Here is a 22,221-nt window from a genome sequence, read left to right as displayed (position 1 = left end):
CCGAAAAAGGTTACTATGTGCTACAGAGTGCTACTTAGTGCTATAGGGTGTTACATACACAATATAATAAACAATTAATAAACAAGAAATACAGATATATAAATACAGATGTTCACACATTAAGAGAAATGTAAAAACAATAATAGCAGTGAATATATATATATATATATATATATATATTAAAAAAATAAGGTAAAAAAATAAGGTAAAAAAGGTATATTGTCCAGTAGAAAATAATGTCCAGTATAATGTTCCTATGTAGTGATAGATATAATGTCCCAAAAGTGATAGATATAATGTCCCAAAAATAAGAATCCAATACTGATTATAAATATTTTCCCAAGGAGTGAGAGAGATGAGAGGGCTGGTTCGTTGACGTAGAGGATTGAAAGAAACTCTAAGTACCTGTAAAGAAAAAAGGAAACAGGTGCACCAAAAAACTGTAAAGCTAACAATGCTAATAAAGAAATGTGCTCACTATATCAGAATAAAACTTGAGCTGGTATGTCGGAAAAATGCAGAGGGTCGATGCATTTCGGCCTATAGCAAGGCCTTTATCAAGACTATACCAGCTACTGAGAATATTGAAGTATTTAAAGGCTTATTAGGCCTATCAGAAAATGGGGGTGTGACAAAGTTTGGCGGTTTTCCGGTTCTCGCCAAGTATAGAGGACCTGTATAGGTATTGGCAATGTACTGCCTTTGTGAAGTTTAGGTTACGGGTTTCATTATGTGACGGAGTGCCATGTGATTTGCTAAGTAAACTTGACAGACTTTAGTGCTGCCATCTTGTTTATGGGCAAATATGGAATATAGAATTTTCCGCTAATAGAGTATTACATATGGAAAAATAGAGAGAAATGCCCAGACAAATAATGGATAATATTTGCGCTGATTCTGATGCATGGCATATAATTATACGGGTAGTCCTGCCAAAGAACCAACAGGAAACAACAACGTGTAGCTGAGCAGGCAACATATAGCAACTATGGGCAAGAGGTAAATACTTAATCATCTAATAGAGCAATTGTTATATAGTAGATACAACTTGTAGATCAAGAACATATAATAGCAACGTAACAAAAATATGTAGATCAGACATTAGTTATGTAGGAGTAGCGGAGCAAATACATTTACAAAAGATAGTGATAGCATTGTTCAAATTACTGGCATATAGAAAACCAACTGTAGAGATAAAAATGTATATAATATGGAAATGATATGAAAGTTATGCCTGTGCATTACATGATAAATACATATATCACTGATGCTGAGACTTAAAATAAGAAGAAAACAACACAGATAATTGGAAAGAATAAAAATGTTAAAAACAAATAATGCTAAAAAACAAATAATGTTAAATGACAAATAATGCTAAAAGACAACAACAGCCTGAGTTTAGGTGAAGTTACATGAACATGATAAAACAAAACAGGAAGCATACAAAAATATATATAATATATATATATATATATATATATATATATATATATATATATGAATAGGAAGCATATAAGAAATATAACAGAAAAAGAAGATTATAAAAAGTAGAGCTATATCGGCTTCAGAAAAATAGACTTTGACTTTGCACAGGAGACGTTAAGCAACCCGACGTTAACCCCCTAACAAGCTTGAGCATGAACTGACCCAGGGGGGTTAGGAGTGGACCGCTTTGAGTAGGACAGAGGACTTCTGTACCGGGTTACCAAGGCTGGTGGCGCAAAAGTATCGGTACGACCTGCTGCACATCGGGCATGACATTCCCCTGGCAGGACATCTAGGGATTACTAGGACCCGCCACCGACTGACCAAGACCTCCTTCTGGCCAGAGATTACTGGAGACATTAGGCAGTACTGCCATACCTGCAACATTTGTCAGAGAGTAGGGAAGACGGGTGACCACTCCAAAACCTCCCTACATCTCCTCCCTATCATCGACAAACCATTCAGCAGGATAACTGTTGAGATTATCCACCCCTTGCCCTGTCCCAGTCCCTTGGGGAAGAGATATATGGGGAAGAGATATATACTGACAGTAGTGGACTATGCTACCCGGTACCCGGAGCCAAACCCCTGTCCAACATCTAGGCAGAGCCCGTAGCTCTGGATCTTTACGAGAGTGGGTTTCCCCTGGGAGATTATCTCGGACCAAGTGACTCATTTTACTGCTGAGCTCACCCAGCAGCTATGGAGGCTTTGCGGGGTAAGACCCCTGCCCAGCTCTCCATACCAACCCCAGACTAACGGGTTGTTTGAGAGGTTTAATGGGACACTGAAGCAGCTGCTTCAGAAGTTCTCAGCCTCTCACAAGGACTGGGAGAGATACCTGTCAAACCTCCTGTTCGCTTACAGGGAGGTGACCTAAGAATCTACCGGGTTCTCCCTCTTTGAGTAAGTATATGGCCAGAGGGTGAGGGGGCCCCTAGACCTATTTAGAGCCCACTGGAAGGATCCATTGAGGATGAGGGACACTCCATTGTGGGGTATGTCCTGGAGTTCAGGGACCGACTGAAGGACCTCGCCGCCAGAGTGCAAGAGAACCTTCAGATCGCCCAAGGTAGAGAGAAGCGGTGATACGACCGTAATGCTCATAACCACACCCTAGAAGTGGGGCAGAAGGTTCTGGCCTTAAAACCGACTAAGACAGGCAAGCTGCAGTCTTCTTGGCAGAGACCCTACCGAGTGATAGAGCAGCTTTGTGACACTACTTACTTAGTCGCCAAATGTTCAGATGAACGAGTCCACAGGACCTTTCATGTGAACATGCTGAAGGCATACCAAGAGAGGCCAGAGGAGGTAGCCACCATATGCGCTCCAGCAATGGAGGACTCAGAGTCTCCCCATGCCGGAGCTACCCAGGCGGAGTAGAGTGCCGGCAGGCGTAGAGGACGTATGAGCGGATAGGGATGGTGCAGCAGTAGCAAGTAAGGCAGGTGCTAGAGATCCGATAGGAACTATTCTACATTCTACTATTCTCCCCTGGGTACACCGCAGTAGATGTGCACTGGGTGGAGACCCCGGTACAGGCGCACCTGCGGCAGACGGCATACGGGGTCCCCAAGTCAGTTAGGGAAAGCATGCGCAGCGAAATTAGGGAGATGTTTGATACCGGAGTTATCGAGCCCTCCAACAGTCACTGGGCATCCCCGGTGGTACTGGTACCCAAGCGGGATGGCACGACCACCTCTGTGTAGATTACCGTAGGCTTAATGACCGGACCACACGACCCCTATCCTATTCCCCGGGTAGATGAGGTGTTAGACCGCATCGCCCACGGTAACTTTCTAACGACACTAGATCTGTGCAAGGGGTACTGGCAGATTCCTCTAGACCCGGAATCCATTTTGAAGTTGGCATTCATCATCCCATTCGGCCTGTACCAGTTTATGGTCATGCCGTTTGGGATGAAGAATGCTCCGTTGACGATCCAGAGGATGGTAGATCGCCTCCTAGATGGTCTCCAGGATTATGCCTGTGCATACCTGGATGACACTGCGATCTACAACCATACCTGGGAGGAACACTTAGTCCACCTACGCACCGTGTTGGACCGCATCAGGGCTGTGGAACTGATGCTGAAGCCAGACAAGTGCACAGTAGTGGGTTCGGAGGTCCAATACCTGGGAAGCTGAGTGGGCTATGAAAAGCAGAGGCCGGAGTCAGCCAAGATTGAGGCAGTGGCTAACTGGCAGACCCCTAAGACCAAAACCTAAGTTTTAGCCTTCCTTGGTACAGCAGGGTACTACCGTAAATTTGTCCCCAACTATAGCACCCTAGCCAAAACCCTGGCCAACCTGACCCAAAAACACTTACCCCGGCAAGAACTGTGGTCCCCCGAGTGCGAGGCTGCCTTCCAGCAACTGAAGACAGCCCTAGTCTCTGCCCCTATCCTGGCTGTTCCTAACCCATCCACTGGTGTGGGCTCTCAAGAAACTGCAGCCATACTACCTATACAGAAGGTCCCTCACAGTGCTCACTGACCACAACCCACTGGTATGGCTTAACTGGGTTTCCGGGGACAATGGACGTCTGTTGCGGTAAAGCTTAGCCTTGCAGCCCTTCAACTTTACAATTCAGTATTGGCCAGGAAAGAGCAACGGCAATGCAGATGGCCTCTCCCGGCAAACTGAATTGAAATAGCACTACCAGGCAGCCCCCAGGCAACCCGTCAGGATCTAGTTGGGTCTGCCGGACTTTGAAGGGCAGAGCACTGTTACAGATAACAGGCTGGCAAGGCTACCTCCACCCCCTCCTTCCTGAATTACTGTGCTTTGCCCTGTTTTCTGGCCCATTGTGGATTACTGTGTGCCCCTAACTCCCTCCCTCTTGTGTTCTCACTGCTTATACTTCATCTTGAAAAGAGCTGATCTCTTTTGCCGTTTGGCTCCTTCCCGGCTGACCGGACTTATAGAACTACTAGCCGGGCTACCCAGGAATCCCGCTGAACATTACCCTAGGTCGCTCCAGAGGCCCTTTGTGCCAGAGCTCCACTTTTTTGGGGATTTGTTGTTCCTTTGGTGGACAAGGGTTGGGGTGATTGCTGAGGCAGAGCTCACCTGGGAACCGGGGGTTTTGGACACCCCCACCTCAATAACTTTGCCAGGCTGCTGCTCTGGTCACCAGTAACAAATTATGCTGCTTTTTGGATTGTGGCATCTGGGGCTCGGGGGCTTTCCAACGAAACACTGGAAGGGCCACTGCTCCCCCGGGATCACCCCAAAACGGCGACCTGGATACTGTGGGGGTCTCTATGTGACTATGGCTCCTATGGAGGCGCCAGGCTGTCTGGAGGGACGTGAATGGCGGAATCAGATAAGGCTCTTATCAAAATGAGAATGTGTGTATAAGCTGTGTGGTTTTCACAATAAACTCTGTTCGTGTTTGTAAAATACTTGCCAGCAATTTTTAAACAATTTTTTTAGGCAAACTATTTTAAATGAATTAGCCCTTTTAGGATATGCACAGATCTCAACCTGTTTTATGGCACTTTAATACTGGTCTTGTCTGGTTATTAGGGTGGGCTCTTGCTAAAATCACTTTCTCCGCTCCATAGCTTCAAGTTCCAGGTACAGGAAGGACCCTTTTGGCAGAGCTACCCAGTCGGGGTAGCCGGAATCCGCCAAATGGTGTATTTTTATTTGGTTTTAAGCTGGTTGGAAAAAGAGGTGTTGTTGGCAGTTCTAGGGTGGTGTTATGCGTCCACATTCCTTACCATGGCACCACCAAAATAACCAGTTACACTTTTTTCTAAATGTTCAGTGCCCTACACAGAACAAGAAGTGAGGTAGAGGAGGGAGATAAGGGTATTAAGTAGGAATATATAGTACAACATAAGGTTTACTACAAGTACCTGCTGCAACATTGATAAACAGCTCTGTGGTCATTTTTCTGCACCCAAAAAAACCCTTCTGTCTAGGACCACCACTATGTGCTCCATTTAGCAGTGAATACATGATGACCTTGGGTGGGGTCATCTCTGTTATATCTGTGCATGATTTATGCATTGCCATTACATTAATATGTGCAGCAATGAACATTCTAGTAAGTAATTGAACTCACCTTGAATCTAAATCTGAGAGAACATCAAGGAAAATTGTTTCAGAATCAAATTCCAGTTTTTGTTTCCTACAGATAGTCTTCTCTTTCAGCAATTCGCCAAGCTCTTTCAGGCAGAGAAAGTACTAAAACACAAACAAGAAACTGTCAGCTAAACTGTTTGTGCCTGGCACAAGCAACAAAGAGAAAAGTACAAATAAAATCCTTTATATTAATACATTGGAGCTGACTGGTAACATTTATCCTAGAAGGCATTTATAACACATGATCAAGGGACTGACATCTATTGGAAATACAACTCAGGTTAAATTTAAATTATTGGTTTAGATCAGTGCTAACTTAATCTGGTTGTAAAAAGATAGATTAGCATAGAAATGAAGTGAATTCATTTAACATCAAACTTTAATAAATAATTTTCTGCACAAGCTTTATATGTTCAAATATAAAGTAGAATTCTAACCCATTAATATGTTTTAGCAAATGAAAATAAAAACTATTGCTCAACCTTGTCATATCATTCTAAAAAATGTATATTAACACCTAGTTGTTGCATAAAACAAATTCTATTTGAAACAACGTTCTAGCTTTTTCTTTATTGTGGCCCTCCATTTTTAGCATGGGAGCATCTTTATATTCTTTAGAAAAGTTTAGATTTTTTCCATGCAATTTGTCATTAAAGTCTATGGGAATGTATGAAGATAAATGATAAAAAGATTGAGATTACAATAAACCCCCATATCCTAATTTAAAGGGACACTCGAGTCAAAATTAAACTTCCATGATTCATAAAGAACAGCCAATTTACTTCCATTAACAAAATGTGCACAATCCTTTTATATTTACACCTTTTAAGTCACCAACTCTTATACTGAGCATGTGCAAGAATTCACAGAATATATGTATATGCATTTGTGATCGGCTAATGTTTGTCACTGTAGCTTTGAAATTTGTCATTAAAAAATCTTCTACTCATTTGAAGTTCAGACTAAGTGCTACCGCATTGTCTTTTTAGTATGAATTTGTTGAATATGCAAATCTACTGTATTTACTAGTCCTTTAAAAGATTAAAACAAACCCCCATATTAGCAAACACTGGCCTAGATTTGGAGTTCGGCGGTAGCCGTCAAAACCAGCGTTAGAGGCTCCTAACGCTGGTTTTGGCCGCCCGCTGGTATTTGGAGTCAGTGATTAAAGGGTCTAACGCTCACTTTTCAGCCGCGACTTTTCCATACCGCAGATCCCCCTACGCCATTTGCGTATCCTATCTTTTCAATGGGATCTTTCTAAGGCCGGTATTTAGAGTCGTTTCTGAAGTGAGCGTTAGAGCTCTAACGACAAAATTCCAGCCGCCTGAAAATAGCAGGAGTTAAGAGCTTTCTGGCTAACGCCGGTTCATAAAGCTCTTAACTACTGTACCCTAAAGTACACTAACACCCATAAACTACCTATGTACCCCTAAACCGAGCTCCCCCCACATCGCCGCCACTCGATTAAAATTTTTAACCCCTAATCTGCCGACCGCCACCTACGTTATACTTATGTACCCCTAATCTGCTGCCCCTAACCCCGCCGACCCCTGTATTACATTTATTAACCCCTAACCTGCCCCCCACAACGTCGCCGCCAGCTACTTAAAATAATTAACCCCTAATCTTCCGACCGCAAAGCGCTGCCACCTACGTTATCCCTATGTACCCCTAATCTGCTACCCCTAACACCGCCGACCCCTATATTATATTTATTAACCCCTAATCTGCCCCCCTCAACGTCGCCGACACCTGCCTACACTTATTAACCCCTAATCTGCCGAGCGGACCTGAGCGCTACTATAATAAAGTTATTAACCCCTAACCCGCCTCACTAACCCTATCATAAATAGTATTAACCCCTAATCTGCCCTCCCTAACATCGCCGACACCTACCTTCAATTATTAACCCCTAATCTGACGACCGGAGCTCACCGCTATTCTAATAAATTGATTAACCCCTAAAGCTAAGTCTAACCCTAACACTAACACCCCCCTAACTTAAATATAATTTACATCTAACGAAATTAATTAACTCTTATTAAATAAATGATTCCTATTTAAAGCTAAATACTTACCTGTAAAATAAATCCTAATATAGCTACAATATAAATTATAATTATATTATAGCTATTTTAGGATTAATATTTATTTTACAGGCAACTTGGTATTTATTTTAACTAGGTACAATAGCTATTAAATAGTTAAGAACTATTTAATAGCTACCTAGTTAAAATAATAACAAATTTACCTGTAAAATAAATCCTAACCTAAGATATAATTAAACCTAACACTACCCTATCAATAAAATAATTAAATAAACTACCTACAATTACCTACAATTAACCTAACACTACACTATCAATAAATTAATTAAACACAATTGCTACAAATAAATACAATTAAATAAACTAGCTAAAGTACAAAAAATAAAAAAGAACTAAGTTACAAAAAATAAAAAAATATTTACAAACATAAGAAAAATATTACAACAATTTTAAACTAATTACACCTACTCTAAGCCCCCTAATAAAATAACAAAGCCCCCCAAAATAAAAAATTCCCTACCCTATTCTAAATTAAAAAAGTTACAAGCTCTTTTACCTTACCAGCCCTGAACAGGGCCCTTTGCGGGGCATGCCCCAAGAATTTCAGCTCTTTTGCCTGTAAAAACAGAATTTATGTTTACCTGATAAATTACTTTCTCCAACGGTGTGTCCGGTCCACGGCGTCATCCTTACTTGTGGGATATTCTCTTCCCCAACAGGAAATGGCAAAGAGCCCAGCAAAGCTGGTCACATGATCCCTCCTAGGCTCCGCCTTCCCCAGTCATTCGACCGACGTAAAGGAGGAATATTTGCATAGGAGAAATCATATGGTACCGTGGTGACTGTAGTTAAAGAAAATAAATTATCAGACCTGATTAAAAAACCAGGGCGGGCCGTGGACCGGACACACCGTTGGAGAAAGTAATTTATCAGGTAAACATAAATTCTGTTTTCTCCAACATAGGTGTGTCCGGTCCACGGCGTCATCCTTACTTGTGGGAACCAATACCAAAGCTTTAGGACACGGATGAAGGGAGGGAGCAAATCAGGTCACCTAAATGGAAGGCACCACGGCTTGCAAAACCTTTCTCCCAAAAATAGCCTCAGAAGAAGCAAAAGTATCAAACTTGTAAAATTTGGTAAAAGTGTGCAGTGAAGACCAAGTCGCTGCCTTACATATCTGATCAACAGAAGCCTCGTTCTTGAAGGCCCATGTGGAAGCCACAGCCCTAGTGGAATGAGCTGTGATTCTTTCGGGAGGCTGCCGTCCGGCAGTCTCATAAGCCAATCTGATGATGCTTTTAATCCAAAAAGAGAGAGAGGTAGAAGTTGCTTTTTGACCTCTCCTTTTACCAGAATAAACAACAAACAAGGAAGATGTTTGTCTAAAATCCTTTGTAGCATCTAAATAGAATTTTAGAGCGCGAACAACATCCAAATTGTGCAACAAACGTTCCTTCTTTGAAACTGGATTCGGACACAAAGAAGGCACGACTATCTCCTGGTTAATGTTTTTGTTAGAAACAACTTTCGGAAGAAAACCAGGTTTAGTACGTAAAACCACCTTATCTGCATGGAACACCAGATAAGGAGGAGAACACTGCAGAGCAAATAATTCTGAAAACTCTTCTAGCAGAAGAAATTGCAACCAAAAACAAAACTTTCCAAGATAATAACTTAATATCAACGGAATGTAAGGGTTCAAACGGAACCCCCTGAAGAATTGAAAGAACTAAATTGAGACTCCAAGGAGGAGTCAAAGGTTTGTAAACAGGCTTGATTCTAACCAGAGCCTGAACAAAGGCTTGAACATCTGGCACAGCTGCCAGCTTTTTGTGAAGTAACACAGACAAGGCAGAAATCTGTCCCTTCAAGGAACTTGCAGATAATCCTTTCTCCAATCCTTCATGAAGAAAGGATAGAATCTTAGGAATTTTTACCTTGTCCCAAGGGAATCCTTTAGATTCACACCAACAGATATATTTTTTCCATATTTTGTGGTAAATTTTTCTAGTTACAGGCTTTCTGGCCTGAACAAGAGTATCAATAACAGAATCTGAGAACCCTCGCTTTGATAAGATCAAGCGTTCAATCTCCAAGCAGTCAGTTGGAGTGAAACCAGATTCGGATGTTCGAACGGACCCTGAACAAGAAGGTCTCGTCTCAAAGGTAGCTTCCATGGTGGAGCCGATGACATATTCACCAGGTCTGCATACCAAGTCCTGCGTGGCCACGCAGGAGCTATCAAGATCACCGATGCCCTCTCCTGATTGATCCTGGCTACCAGCCTGGGGATGAGAGGAAACGGCGGGAATACATAAGCTAGTTTGAAGGTCCAAGGTGCTACTAGTGCATCTACTAGAGTCGCCTTGGGATCCCTGGATCTGGACCCGTAGCAAGGAACCTTGAAGTTCTGACGAGAGGCCATCAGATCCATGTCTGGAATGCCCCACAGTTGAGTAATGTGGGCAAAGATTTCCGGATGGAGTTCCCACTCCCCCGGATGTAAAGTCTGATTGAAACCGTATGAACTTGGCCTTTGCTAGCTGAGGCCAAGCCTTGAGAGCATTGAGTATCGCTCTCAGTTCCAGAATATTTATCGGTAGAAGAGATTCTTCCCGAGACCAAAGACCCTGAGCTTTCAGGGTTCCCCAGACCGCGCCCCAGCCCATCAGACTGGCGTCGGTCGTGACAATGACCCACTCTGGTCTGCGGAAGCTCATCCCCTGTGACAGGTTGTCCAGGGACAGCCACCAACGGAGTGAATCTCTGGTCCTCTGATTTACTTGTATCGTCGGAGACAAGTCTGTATAGTCCCCATTCCACTGACTGAGCTTGCACAGTTGTAATGGTCTTAGATGAATGCGCGCAAAAGGAACTATGTCCATTGCCGCTACCATCAAACCTATTACTTCCATGCACTGCGCTATGGAAGGAAGAGGAACGGAATGAAGTATTTGACAAGAGTTTAGAAGTTTTGTTTTTCTGGCCTCTGTCAGAAAAATCCTCATTTCTAAGGAGTCTATTATTGTTCCCAAGAAGGGAACCCTCGTTGACGGAGATAGAGAACTCTTTTCTACGTTCACTTTCCATCCGTGAGATCTGAGAAAGGCCAGGACAATGTCCGTGTGAGCCTTTGCTAGAGGAAGGGACGACGCTTGAATCAGAATGTCGTCCAAGTAAGGTACTACTGCAATGCCCCTTGGTCTTAGCACCGCTAGAAGGGATCTTAAAGCCTTAAAAGTATTGCACACCAAATTTGGAAGCTTTAACCCTTAAAATAACGGAACCGGAGCCGTTTTTATCTTTAACCCCTTTACAGTCCCTGGTATCTGCTTTGCTGAGACCCAACCAAGCCCAAAGGGGAATACGATACCAAATGACGCCTTCAGAAAGCCTTTTTTATGTATCAGAGCTCCTCACACATGCGACTGCATGTCATGCTTCTCAAAAACAAGTGCGCAATACCGGCGCGAAAATGAGGCTCTGCCTATGATTAGGGAAAGCCCCTAGAGAATAAGGTGTCTAAAACAGTGCCTGCCGATATTATTTTACAAAAATACCCATATTAAATGATTCCTCAAGGCTAAATATGTTATATATGAATCGATTTAGCCCAGAAAATGTCTACAGTCTTAACAAGCCCTTGTGAAGCCCTTATTTACTCTGTAATAAAAATGGCTTACCGGATCCCATAGGGAAAATGACAGCTTCCAGCATTACATCGTCTTGTTAGAATGTGTCATACCTCAAGCAGCAAAAGTCTGCTCACTGTTCCCCCAACTGAAGTTAATTCCTCTCAACAGTCCTGTGTGGAACAGCCATCGATTTTAGTAACGGTTGCTAAAATCATTTTCCTCTTACAAACAGAAATCTTCATCTCTTTTCTGTTTCAGAGTAAATAGTACATACCAGCACTATTTTAAAATAACAAACTCTTGATTGAATAATAAAAACTACAGTTAAACACTAAAAAACTCTAAGCCATCTCCGTGGAGATGTTGCCTGTACAACGGCAAAGAGAATGACTGGGGAAGGCGGAGCCTAGGAGGGATCATGTGACCAGCTTTGCTGGGCTCTTTGCCATTTCCTGTTGGGGAAGAGAATATCCCACAAGTAAGGATGACGCCGTGGACCGGACACACCTATGTTGGAGAAAGAATAAATACAATACCCCCCCCCCCCAACATTACAACCCACCACCCACATACCCCTAATCTAACCCAAACCCCCCTTAAATAAACCTAACACTAAGCCCCTGAAGATCTTCCTACCTTGTCTTCACCATACCAGGTTCACCGATCCGTCCTGGCTCCAACATCTTCATCCAACCCAAGCGGGGGTTGGCGATCCATCATCCGGTGCTGAAGAGGTCCAGAAGAGGCTCCAAAGTCTTCCTCCTATCCGGCAAGAAGAGGACATCCGGACCGGCAAACATCTTCTCCAAGCGGCATCTTCGATCTTCTTCCATCCGGTGCGGAGCGGGTCCATCTTGAAGCAGGCGACGCGGATCCATCCTCTTCTTCCGTTGTCTCCCGACGAATGACGGTTCCTTTAAGGGACGTCATCCAAGATGGCGTCCCTCGAATTCCGATTGGCTGATAGGATTCTATCAGCCAATCGGAATTAAGGTAGGAATTTTCTGATTGGCTGATGGAATCAGCCAATCAGAATCAAGTTCAATCCGATTGGCTGATCCAATCAGCCAATCAGATTGAGCTCGCATTCTATTGGCTGATCGGAACAGCCAATAGAATGCGAGCTCAATCTGATTGGCTGATTGGATCAGCCAATCGGATTGAACTTGATTCTGATTGGCTGATTCCATCAGCCAATCAGAAAATTCCTACCTTAATTCCGATTGGCTGATAGAATCCTATCAGCCAATCGGAATTCGAGGGACGCCATCTTGGATGACGTCCCTTAAAGGAACCGTCATTCGTCGGGAGACAACGGAAGAAGAGGATGGATCCGCGTCGCCTGCTTCAAGATGGACCCGCTCCGCACCGGATGGAAGAAGATCGAAGATGCCGCTTGGAGAAGATGTTTGCCGGTCCGGATGTCCTCTTCTTGCCGGATAGGAGGAAGACTTTGGAGCCTCTTCTGGACCTCTTCAGCACCGGATGATGGATCGCCAACCCCCGCTTGGGTTGGATGAAGATGTTGGAGCCAGGACGGATCGGTGAACCTGGTATGGTGAAGACAAGGTAGGAAGATCTTCAGGGGCTTAGTGTTAGGTTTATTTAAGGGGGGTTTGGGTTAGATTAGGGGTATGTGGGTGGTGGGTTGTAATGTTGGGGGGGGGTATTGTATTTATTCTTTTACAGGCAAAAGAGCTGAAATTCTTGGGGCATGCCCCGCAAAGGGCCCTGTTCAGGGCTGGTAAGGTAAAAGAGCTTGTAACTTTTTTAATTTAGAATAGGGTAGGGAATTTTTTATTTTGGGGGGCTTTGTTATTTTATTAGGGGGCTTAGAGTAGGTGTAATTAGTTTAAAATTGTTGTAATATTTTTCTTATGTTTGTAAATATTTTTTTATTTTTTGTAACTTAGTTCTTTTTTATTTTTTGTACTTTAGCTAGTTTATTTAATTGTATTTATTTGTAGCAATTGTGTTTAATTAATTTATTGATAGTGTAGTGTTAGGTTAATTGTAGGTAATTGTAGGTAGTTTAATTATTTTATTGATAGGGTAGTGTTAGGTTTAATTATATCTTAGGTTAGGATTTATTTTACAGGTAAATTTGTTATTATTTTAACTAGGTAGCTATTAAATAGTTCTTAACTATTTAATAGCTATTGTACCTAGTTAAAATAATTACAAAGTTGCCTGTAAAATAAATATTAATCCTAAAATAGCTACAATGTAATTATAATTTATATTGTAGCTATATTAGGATTTATTTTACAGGTAAGTATTTAGCTTTAAATAGGAATCATTTATTTAATAAGAGTTAATTAATTTCGTTAGATGTAAATTATATTTAAGTTATGGGGGTGTTAGTGTTAGGGTTAGACTTAGCGTTAGGGGTTAATACATTTATTAGAATAGCGGTGAGCTCCGCTCGGAAGATTAGGGGTTAATAATTGAAGGTAGGTGTCGGCGATGTTAGGGAGGGCAGATTAGGGGTTAATACTATTTATGATAGGGTTAGTGAGGCGGATTAGGGGTTAATAACTTTATTATAGTAGCGCTCAGGTCCGCTCGGCAGATTAGGGGTTAATAAGTGTAGGCAGGTGTCGGCGACGTTGAGGGGGGCAGATTAGGGGTTAATAAATATAATATAGGGGTCGGCGATGTTAGGGCAGCAGATTAGGGGTACATAGGGATAACGTAGGTTGCGGCGGTTTACGGAGCGGCAGATTAGGGGTTAAAAAAAATATGCAGGTGTCAGCGATAGCGGGGGCGGCAGATTAGGGGTTAATAAGGGTAAGGTTAGGGGTTTTTAGACTCGGGGTACATGTTAGAGTGTTAGGTGCAGACATAGGAAGTGTTTCCCCATAGGAAACAATGGGGCTGCGTTAGGAGCTGAACGCTGCTTTTTTGCAGGTGTTAGGTTTTTTTTCAGCTCAAACAGTCCCATTGTTTCCTATGGGGGAATCGTGCACGAGCACGTTTTTGAGGCTGGCCGCGTCCGTAAGCACCGCTGGTATCGAGAGTTGCATTTGCGGTAAAAATGCTCTACGCTCCTTTTTTGGAGCCTAACGCAGCATTTGTTTGAACTCTCGATACCAGAGTTAATTTTATGGTGCGGCCAGAAAAAAGCCCGCGGAGCGTTAACAGCCCTTTTACCGCCAAACTCCAAATCTAGGCCACTGACTCTTTTGACACATGTTCATCCTGCATTTGGAATACAGAGATCAAAATTGGTATATAGCACTTTGAGGGAAATCTCATTAAAACACTGTGAGACTTGCAAGTGATATGTGAGTAAACAGTTAGGACACTGAACCCAATTTTTTTTCTTTCTTTCTTTATTTGAAAATGAAGGCATCTATGCTTTTTTTTTGGTTCAGTACAATGGACAGCACTTTTTTTTATTGGTAGATGAATTTATCCACCAATCAGCAAGAACAACCCAGGTTGTTCACCAAAAATGGGCCGGCATTTAAACTTACATTCTTGCATTTCAAATGAAGATACCAAAAGAATGAAGAAAATTTGATAATAGGAGTAAATTAGAAAGTTGCTTACAATTTCATGCTCTATCTGAATCACAAAAGAATTTTTTTTAGGTTCAGTGTCCCTTTACTTAAAGCTTATAAAACATGTCTTTTTATTCATAATATTTTAGGGGAACTAAAATAATTGTCATTCATCTGCCTGTGTCTATTTATTTTGCTAATTAATAAAGAAATATACATTTTATTTTCTTTGTTTTCTTTAAACATTTGGTAAACAGAATGACACATTTTACTGCCACTTATACTTAAAACATCATTTTGTGAGTTTTTTTACAAGGTCATAAAACCAGCAATGATATCTAAAAAAACACTCAACTCACACTGATCTTGTTTGTAAAATGGACTATTATTTTTTTTATGTGCGCGCGTCGGCCGAGGGGGGGGAGCGCTTCGCCCAGGCGGGTGCTTCGGGGGCGAGCGCCGGGGGGATCCCCCGTCTCCAACTTATTACTTATTTACAGGACTGGATATTATCACAAGTCCACTTGTCTCAAGCTAGTAAAATATCGCAAGTAAGAAATATGGCTGTTGTTGAGTGGGCAGGTAACCTTTCTCCCCTGTCTGTAAAAATATAGCACGATTTTCCACCCTTGCTCATCTATATTGTTGTTTGCACGTACTGTTCTGGATCATTCCCCCCTCTATCAGTACAATTAAAGGAAACTCTACATTAACTTTTTATTTAGCCAATTGCTGAGCATTTATATTTAGCCAATTGCTGAGTATTTATATTTAGCCAATTGCTGGGCATTTATATTTAGCCAATTGCTGAGCATTATAATTTTACCATTTCTCTACTATGTTACAAACACCCTGAAAAATATAATGACAATGTAAGTTTTGGTACAAGGGTAGACCGATTATACAGTGTTCTCCACAGGACCCATGCAATGGGCACATTACCTGGCTGTTTTTACTATCAACTAAGCTAAACTTTAAAGGGACATGAAACCAACTTTTTTTTCTTTTGTGATTAAGGGAGAACATGCAATTTGAAACAACTTTCCAATTTACTTATATTATATTTGTTTTGTTCTCTTGGTATTCTTGGTTTAAATGCATACCCAGGTAGGATCAGGAGCTGCTGTTTGATGGCTGCACATATATGCTTCATTTGATTGGCTCAGTCATGTGCATTGTTGTTTGTTCAACAAAGGATACCAAGAGAATTATGCAATTTAGAAAATACAAGTAAATTGGAAAGCTGTTTAAAATGATATTCTCTATCTGAATCATGAAAGAGAAAAAAATAGATTTCATGTCTCTAAGTCAATATTAAGCTTAAAATAATTGTTTTTAATGTTTGTTGCACAAACTACCATTAAATCAATTTATGTAAGCTTATGCAATTAATATATGCTTTGGATAGCTTAAGTAACATTTCTAAATAACAGAAAATGATAATATACTGTAGCAATGTATTAATCTGCCCCCACCAGGCCATGTCATAATGCCACTTGGCTGGGTAAAGTTTCTGTAGAGAATACTGATACTTGCTTTGCTTTCATCTGGGTCACAATAATCCAACAAAGTGTCACAGAAATGGTGTCCCAGAGTCTCCAAATCCTTTGTACTAAAATGTGTTCCCCGCCTCTTACCTGTAATAATAAATGCAATTTTTATTAGAAGTCAAGTACAATCCATAAATCGTTTAAGTTTTTAATAAAGGGTGATGTGTGGCTGACTCTAAAGATAACTGGACAAACGGCAGGTGCTAATGCTATTTGGTAAAAACAAAATTTATGCTTAACAGATAAATTCCTTTCTTTCCTGACAGGGAGAGTCCACGACTTCATTCCTTACTGTTGTAAAATACAACACCTGGCCATCAGGAGGAGGCAAAGACACCCCAGCCAAAGGCTTAAATATCCCTCCTACTTCCCATATCTCCCGGTCATTTGACCGAGGGAATTAGAAAAGTAGGAGAAACATCAGGGTATAAAGATGCCATAAGAAAAAAAAAAAGGGAGCCGGCCAAACAAAGAATAACCTACGGTGGGGACGTGGACTCTCCCTGCCAGAAAAGAAAGGAATTTATCTGGTAAGCATAAATTTATTTTTCTATCCATAAGGCAGGGAGAATCCACAAGTTCAGGGGTTTCAACCCCCCTAGTGAGGTGCGCTCAGGAAGGAAAGTGAAATTCAAAAGTGTCCGAAATCGTGGCAGCTCTTCCGATAAAGACAGGAACAATTGAGCGATCTACAACGGGAGACAAGAAGGCGCCGAAATAGGGTGATATCGCCAATACACTTCAATGTGCTGTGATGGAGAAAGCAATACTTACGTATATACCACGTGTTTGGCTGGGATTTGCTGCTTGCCATTGTGTGGTCTTCCAGGCGATTGTGAGGTCCCGGTCTGCGATATCAGGCACGCCATAGTGCCGCCCCATTTGTAAGTATTGCTTTCTCCTTCACAGCACATTGAAGTGTATTGGCGATATCACCCTATTTCGGTGCCTTCTTGTCTCCCGTTGTAGATCGCTCAAGGGAGAATCCACAACTTCATTCCTTACTGTTGGGAAAACAATACCCAAGCTCCAGAGGACACTGAAAGAATAATGGGAGGGAACAAAAAAGAGGTGGACCTTAATCTGAGGGCACCACAGCCTTCAAAACCTTTGTCCCAAAAGCTGCTTCAGCTGAAGCAAACACATCAAACTTGTAGAATTTAGAAAAAGTATGTAAGGAGGACCAGGTAGCTGCCTTACAAATCTGATCCATTGAGGTTTCGTTCTAAAACGCCCAGGAAGAAGCTACTGCTCTAGTGGAATAAGCCGTAATCCTCTCAGGAGGCTGTTGTCCCGCTGTCTCATAAGCAGATACTCCTCAACTAGAAAGACAGGGAAGAAGGGCCTTAACGAAGGACTGCACATCCGGAAGCAGACTTAGAAAGAAATATGAGTGATCCCTTGCTAGACGAAAAGATACTGCCTGTACCAAGATATCATCCAGGTAAAGAGCTACTGCTATTCCACGGCCCCCAGAACCTTCGTGAATATCCTTTGAGTTCCCTCCTTTTTGGGAACCACAAACAGATTTGAATAGAACCTCAGATCTATTTCTGATGCAGGTGCTGGGATAATCACTCCTAAGGAGACTAGATCCTGTACATAATCTAAAAAGGCTGTCCTCTTCTCTGGTCTTGTAGACAGTCTGGAGAGTAGGAAACTGCCCGTAGGCGGATGAGATTTGAATCCTAACCGGTATCCCTGAGATACAACCTCCAGAACCCAAGGATCCTGAACATCCTTAAACCAAGCATCTGAGAAAAGTGCCAATCTGCTCCTACTCGATCTGATCCTGGATCGGGGGCCGCCCCTTCATGCCGATTTGTTATCGGCGGGCTTCTTTGTCTGTTCGGACTTGTTCCAGGACTGAGCATGCTTCCAAGTGCTCTTGGGTTGCTCGGGTTTGGATGAAGATTGGGATTGTTGGGATTTGTTTGAACGAAAGGAGTGAAAATTAGAGGACTGCTGTGCCTTAGGTCTGTTCTTCTTATCCTGAGGTAGGAAGGCACCTTTCACTCCAGTAACCGTAGAGATGATAGAGTCCAGACCTGGTCTCAATAAACTCTTCCCCTTGAAAGGAAGAGAAAGGAGTCTGGATTTAGAAGTCAAATCCGCAGACCAAGACTTCAACCAGATAGCCCTGCGGGCTAGGACTGCAAAACCTGAAGCCTTAGCATTCAGGCGAATAATCTGCATATTCGCATCACAAATGAAAGAATTAGCTACTCTTAGAGCTTTAATTCCCTCCTTAACATCCTCGAGGGGACATTCCACCTCGATAAGTTCTGACAGGGAGTCACACCAGTAGGTGGAAGCCCCAGCCACCGCGTCCACTGCTGCCGCCGGTTGAAATAAAAATCCTGCATGCTGGAGCATTCTCCTTAGTTTCCAAATTCTTATCCATAGGTTCTCTAAAGGAAGAGCTATCCTCAAGAGGGATAGTAGTACGCTTAGCTAGCGTCAAAATGGTGCCATCCACCTTAGGGATGGAGCCCCACAGCTTTAATTGAGAGTCAGGGACCGGGAACAAGTTTTTAAAAGTAGCCGAGGGAGAAAAGGATGTTCCAATTCTTTCCCATTTGTTACTAATAATGTTCACAATAAACACTGGTACCAGAAAAATTTGTGGGACCTTCCTGTCTTCATAAACCCTATCCAATTTAGGGATCTTAGGTTCCTCAGGTAGCTTAGCCTCTGGAACTTCTAGCCTAGACAAGACCTCCTTCAGTAAAAAAACGCAGATGTTCAATTTTAAATCTAAAGGAGGGTTCCTCCGCCGGAGGAGATATATTAATTGAAGTCTCCTTGGATAGCTAGATCCGATTGGAAATTAGATTAATCAAAAGCAGGAGAACTGTGTTTAACCTTTATCTTACGTTTCCCAGAGATAGATAGGGCACTCAGGGACGCGGACACCGCCGATTGTAACTGCGCGGTAACGTCCGTAGGAAAAAGGCCCCCTCCAGACTAAGAAATAGCTGTGCCACGGGGAACTGCATGTGAAGTGGTTAGGGTAGAAAGGGTAGTAATCTCTCGGGTCACAGAATCCTGAGAGGTTGATGGTTTAGAGGGACCAATTGCGCTAGGGATAATAGCAGACTTAGCTCCCTTCTTAGACTTTAAAAGAGTACCAAGGCAAATGGAACAAAATTGAGCAGGCGGGAAAACCACGGCCTCCTCACATTATAAGCAGGTATTATTAATCACTACAGAAGGAGTAGAACCTTCTAATGTATTATCAGAGTCCTACATAGTAGGTATGTAATCCCACAGTAGAAAAAAAAGATACAAAAATAAACGTTTTAAATATAGAAAGGCACCTTTACAAAACTTATGGCTGGGGCACTCACCACCTCCTAGACCCAGACAAGTTATCAAGAAATGCTCCTCAGGAGTGCTATCTGCAGAAGAATCGTAAGGAAGTGAATGAAGCCGCACCCGGTTACATGGTGCGCAAGGCAGGACCTCCCCTGCTATGAAAAAGTGCACAAAGCTATAAAAAGCTGTGCAACTTACAGAGTGAAAGTGAAACCTGCCTGTTTTAGTCAAAAGTACACAGTCTAAATGAGCGCTGAAAACGTTCTTCACAAATGTTAAAGCAGTATATAAACTCCCCAAACTTTTCCCAATAAACTCCCACTTAGGAGATATTAACCCTTGATCCTACTGAGGTATAGAGGAGTCACACTGTGACCCTATTAAGGCGTCCCTGCTATATTAAAATAACACAGACTTGCCCTCCAGGATCTGTGATGTGGAACAGAGGCAACCTCTCAAGTGTGAGAGCCTTGTAGCGATGCTCTAACAGGGACCTGAGTGTGGAAAGGCAAGCAGTGTAACTCGTTAACACTGATTGCTCAGGAGTTGTTAGATAGATAGCCTGGATGGCTTCTCAGAAAAACTTTCCCTGCATCTTCAGACTCTAACTTTCATCAATACTCTCACTGAGAGGTTTATATGATTACTTAAAACTCCAGTCCTATCTTGAAGGGAACATACCCGTTAAGGACTATCCGAATCTTCGGATACTTCTCTGCCATCCTCCTCTAGTGATGGAAGGCAAAGAATGACTGGGGGGGATAGGGAAAAGTGAGAGGGATATTTAAGCCTTTGGCTGGGGTATCTTTGCCTCATCCTGGTGGCCAGGTGTTGTATTTCCCAACAGTAAGAAATTAAGTCGTGGACTCTCCCTGCCTTATGGAAAGAAAATAAAATTTTTAGCCTTGTTCAGTTATAAGATCATAAAGCATACAATTTAAATGCTGAAGCTAGGCGTCACAAGCACAGGTCAGTAAAATGCGTGGTGTTCTCACCCATTGTAGAGCCACAAAAAGTAGCCTCTAAGGTGTAACTGTTCCTGATACCCATCTTCCACATCACGACACGCCCTGTGCCTTCCTTGCTCCTCTGAACTTTGAACTTGCAGTCTGAGAAAGAAAACTAAATAGGACATTGGTAATTTGCTTAAATGATTCAAGATGCTCACTGAGACAATAAAAAAACAGTTAAAGGGACACTAAAGTATTTTTATATATATATATATATATATATATATATATATATATATATATATATATATATATATATATATATATATATATCAGATATGTAGTGGAGGGCACTCACAGGACTTTAAACAATATATATTCTTTATTCACACTTTCAATTTCACATATTAAAGAATGTCGACGTTTCGGCCTTTCCAGAGGCCTTCTTCAAGACAATTCATGATCTTCAATAGTGCGTATCGCACTGTCAGAGGAACTCCCAACAATGAAAACGGATATATATAAATAGATATTGTCAATTAAAGTGAAAGTAAATACACTACAAGTGAATGATACATTAAAATCCTTGTATTGCAAGGATATGTACCTCCCTCTCTGACCCTGTCAATCTAAGCGCAAACTGGGTATCAGAATAAAATTGCTGGCTCACTTTTTACAATGGCATGTTATAGGTCTGCATTTATCATTGACTGTGTATGTCTTTTTCTTGCAAATGAATGAATCAACTACATTTTTATCACATTTATACTTTCATTAGTTGATGTAAGGGGTTGCTCATATTGCATTTTCAAATGAATGCAAAGAATACAGCAAAATAAGTGATTATTTGTATATGTCCGAATGCACACATATATATACAGTGGGGAAAAAAGTATTTAGTCAGCCACCAATTGTGCAAGTTCTCCCACTTAAGAAGATGAGAGAGGCCTGTAATTTTCATCATAGGTATACCTCAACTATGAGAGACAAAATGTGGAAACAAATCCAGACAATCACATTGTCTGATTTGGAAAGAATTTATTTGCATATTATGGTGGAAAATAAGTATTTGGTCAATATCAAAAGTTCATCTCAATACTTTGCTATATATCCTTTGTTGGCAATGACAGAGGTCAAACGTTTTCTGTAAGTCTTCACAAGGTTGTCACACACTGTTGCTGGTATGTTGGCCCATTCCTGCATGCAGAGCTCCTCTAGAGCAGTGATGTTTTGGGGCTGTCGCTGGGCAACACGGACTTTCAACTCCCTCCAAAGGTTTTCTATGGGGTTGAGATCTGGAGACTGGCTAGGCCACTCCAGGACATGGAAATGCTTCTTACGAAGCCACTCCTTCGTTGCCCGGGCGGTGTGTTTGGGATCATTGTCATTCTGAAAAACCCAGCCACGTTTCATCTTCAATGCCCTTGCTGATGGAAGGAGGTTTGCACTCAAAATCTCACGATACATGGCCCCATTCATTCTTTCATGTACACAGATCAGTCGTCCTGTTCCCTTTGCAGAGAAACAGCCCCAAAGCATGATGTTGCCACCCCCATGCTTCACAGTAGTTATAGTGTTCTTTGGTTGCAACTCAGCATTCTCTCTCCTCCAAACACGACGAGTTGTGTT

General features: G+C 42.0%; 1 protein-coding gene across 1 annotated transcript in view; it reads right to left on the bottom strand.

Moving 5' to 3' along the window:
• Positions 1-22,221, bottom strand: part of AGBL3 (AGBL carboxypeptidase 3) — a 323,892-nt gene that overhangs the window by 64,404 nt on the left and 237,267 nt on the right. Inside the window, exons 8-10 of the mRNA XM_053719686.1 lie at positions 20,638-20,764; positions 16,311-16,411; positions 5,560-5,681 (exon numbers count right to left, since the gene is read on the bottom strand). Coding sequence (XP_053575661.1) covers positions 5,560-5,681; positions 16,311-16,411; positions 20,638-20,764 — 350 coding nt within the window. The remainder of the gene's footprint in view (positions 1-5,559; positions 5,682-16,310; positions 16,412-20,637; positions 20,765-22,221) is intronic.

The sequence above is a fragment of the Bombina bombina genome, chromosome 6 (genome assembly GCF_027579735.1).
Source record: "Bombina bombina isolate aBomBom1 chromosome 6, aBomBom1.pri, whole genome shotgun sequence".
Taxonomy (NCBI): Eukaryota; Metazoa; Chordata; class Amphibia; order Anura; family Bombinatoridae; genus Bombina; species Bombina bombina.
The sequence above is the reverse complement of the archived record's forward strand: the minus strand, read 5'-3'. Positions and strand labels throughout refer to the sequence as shown.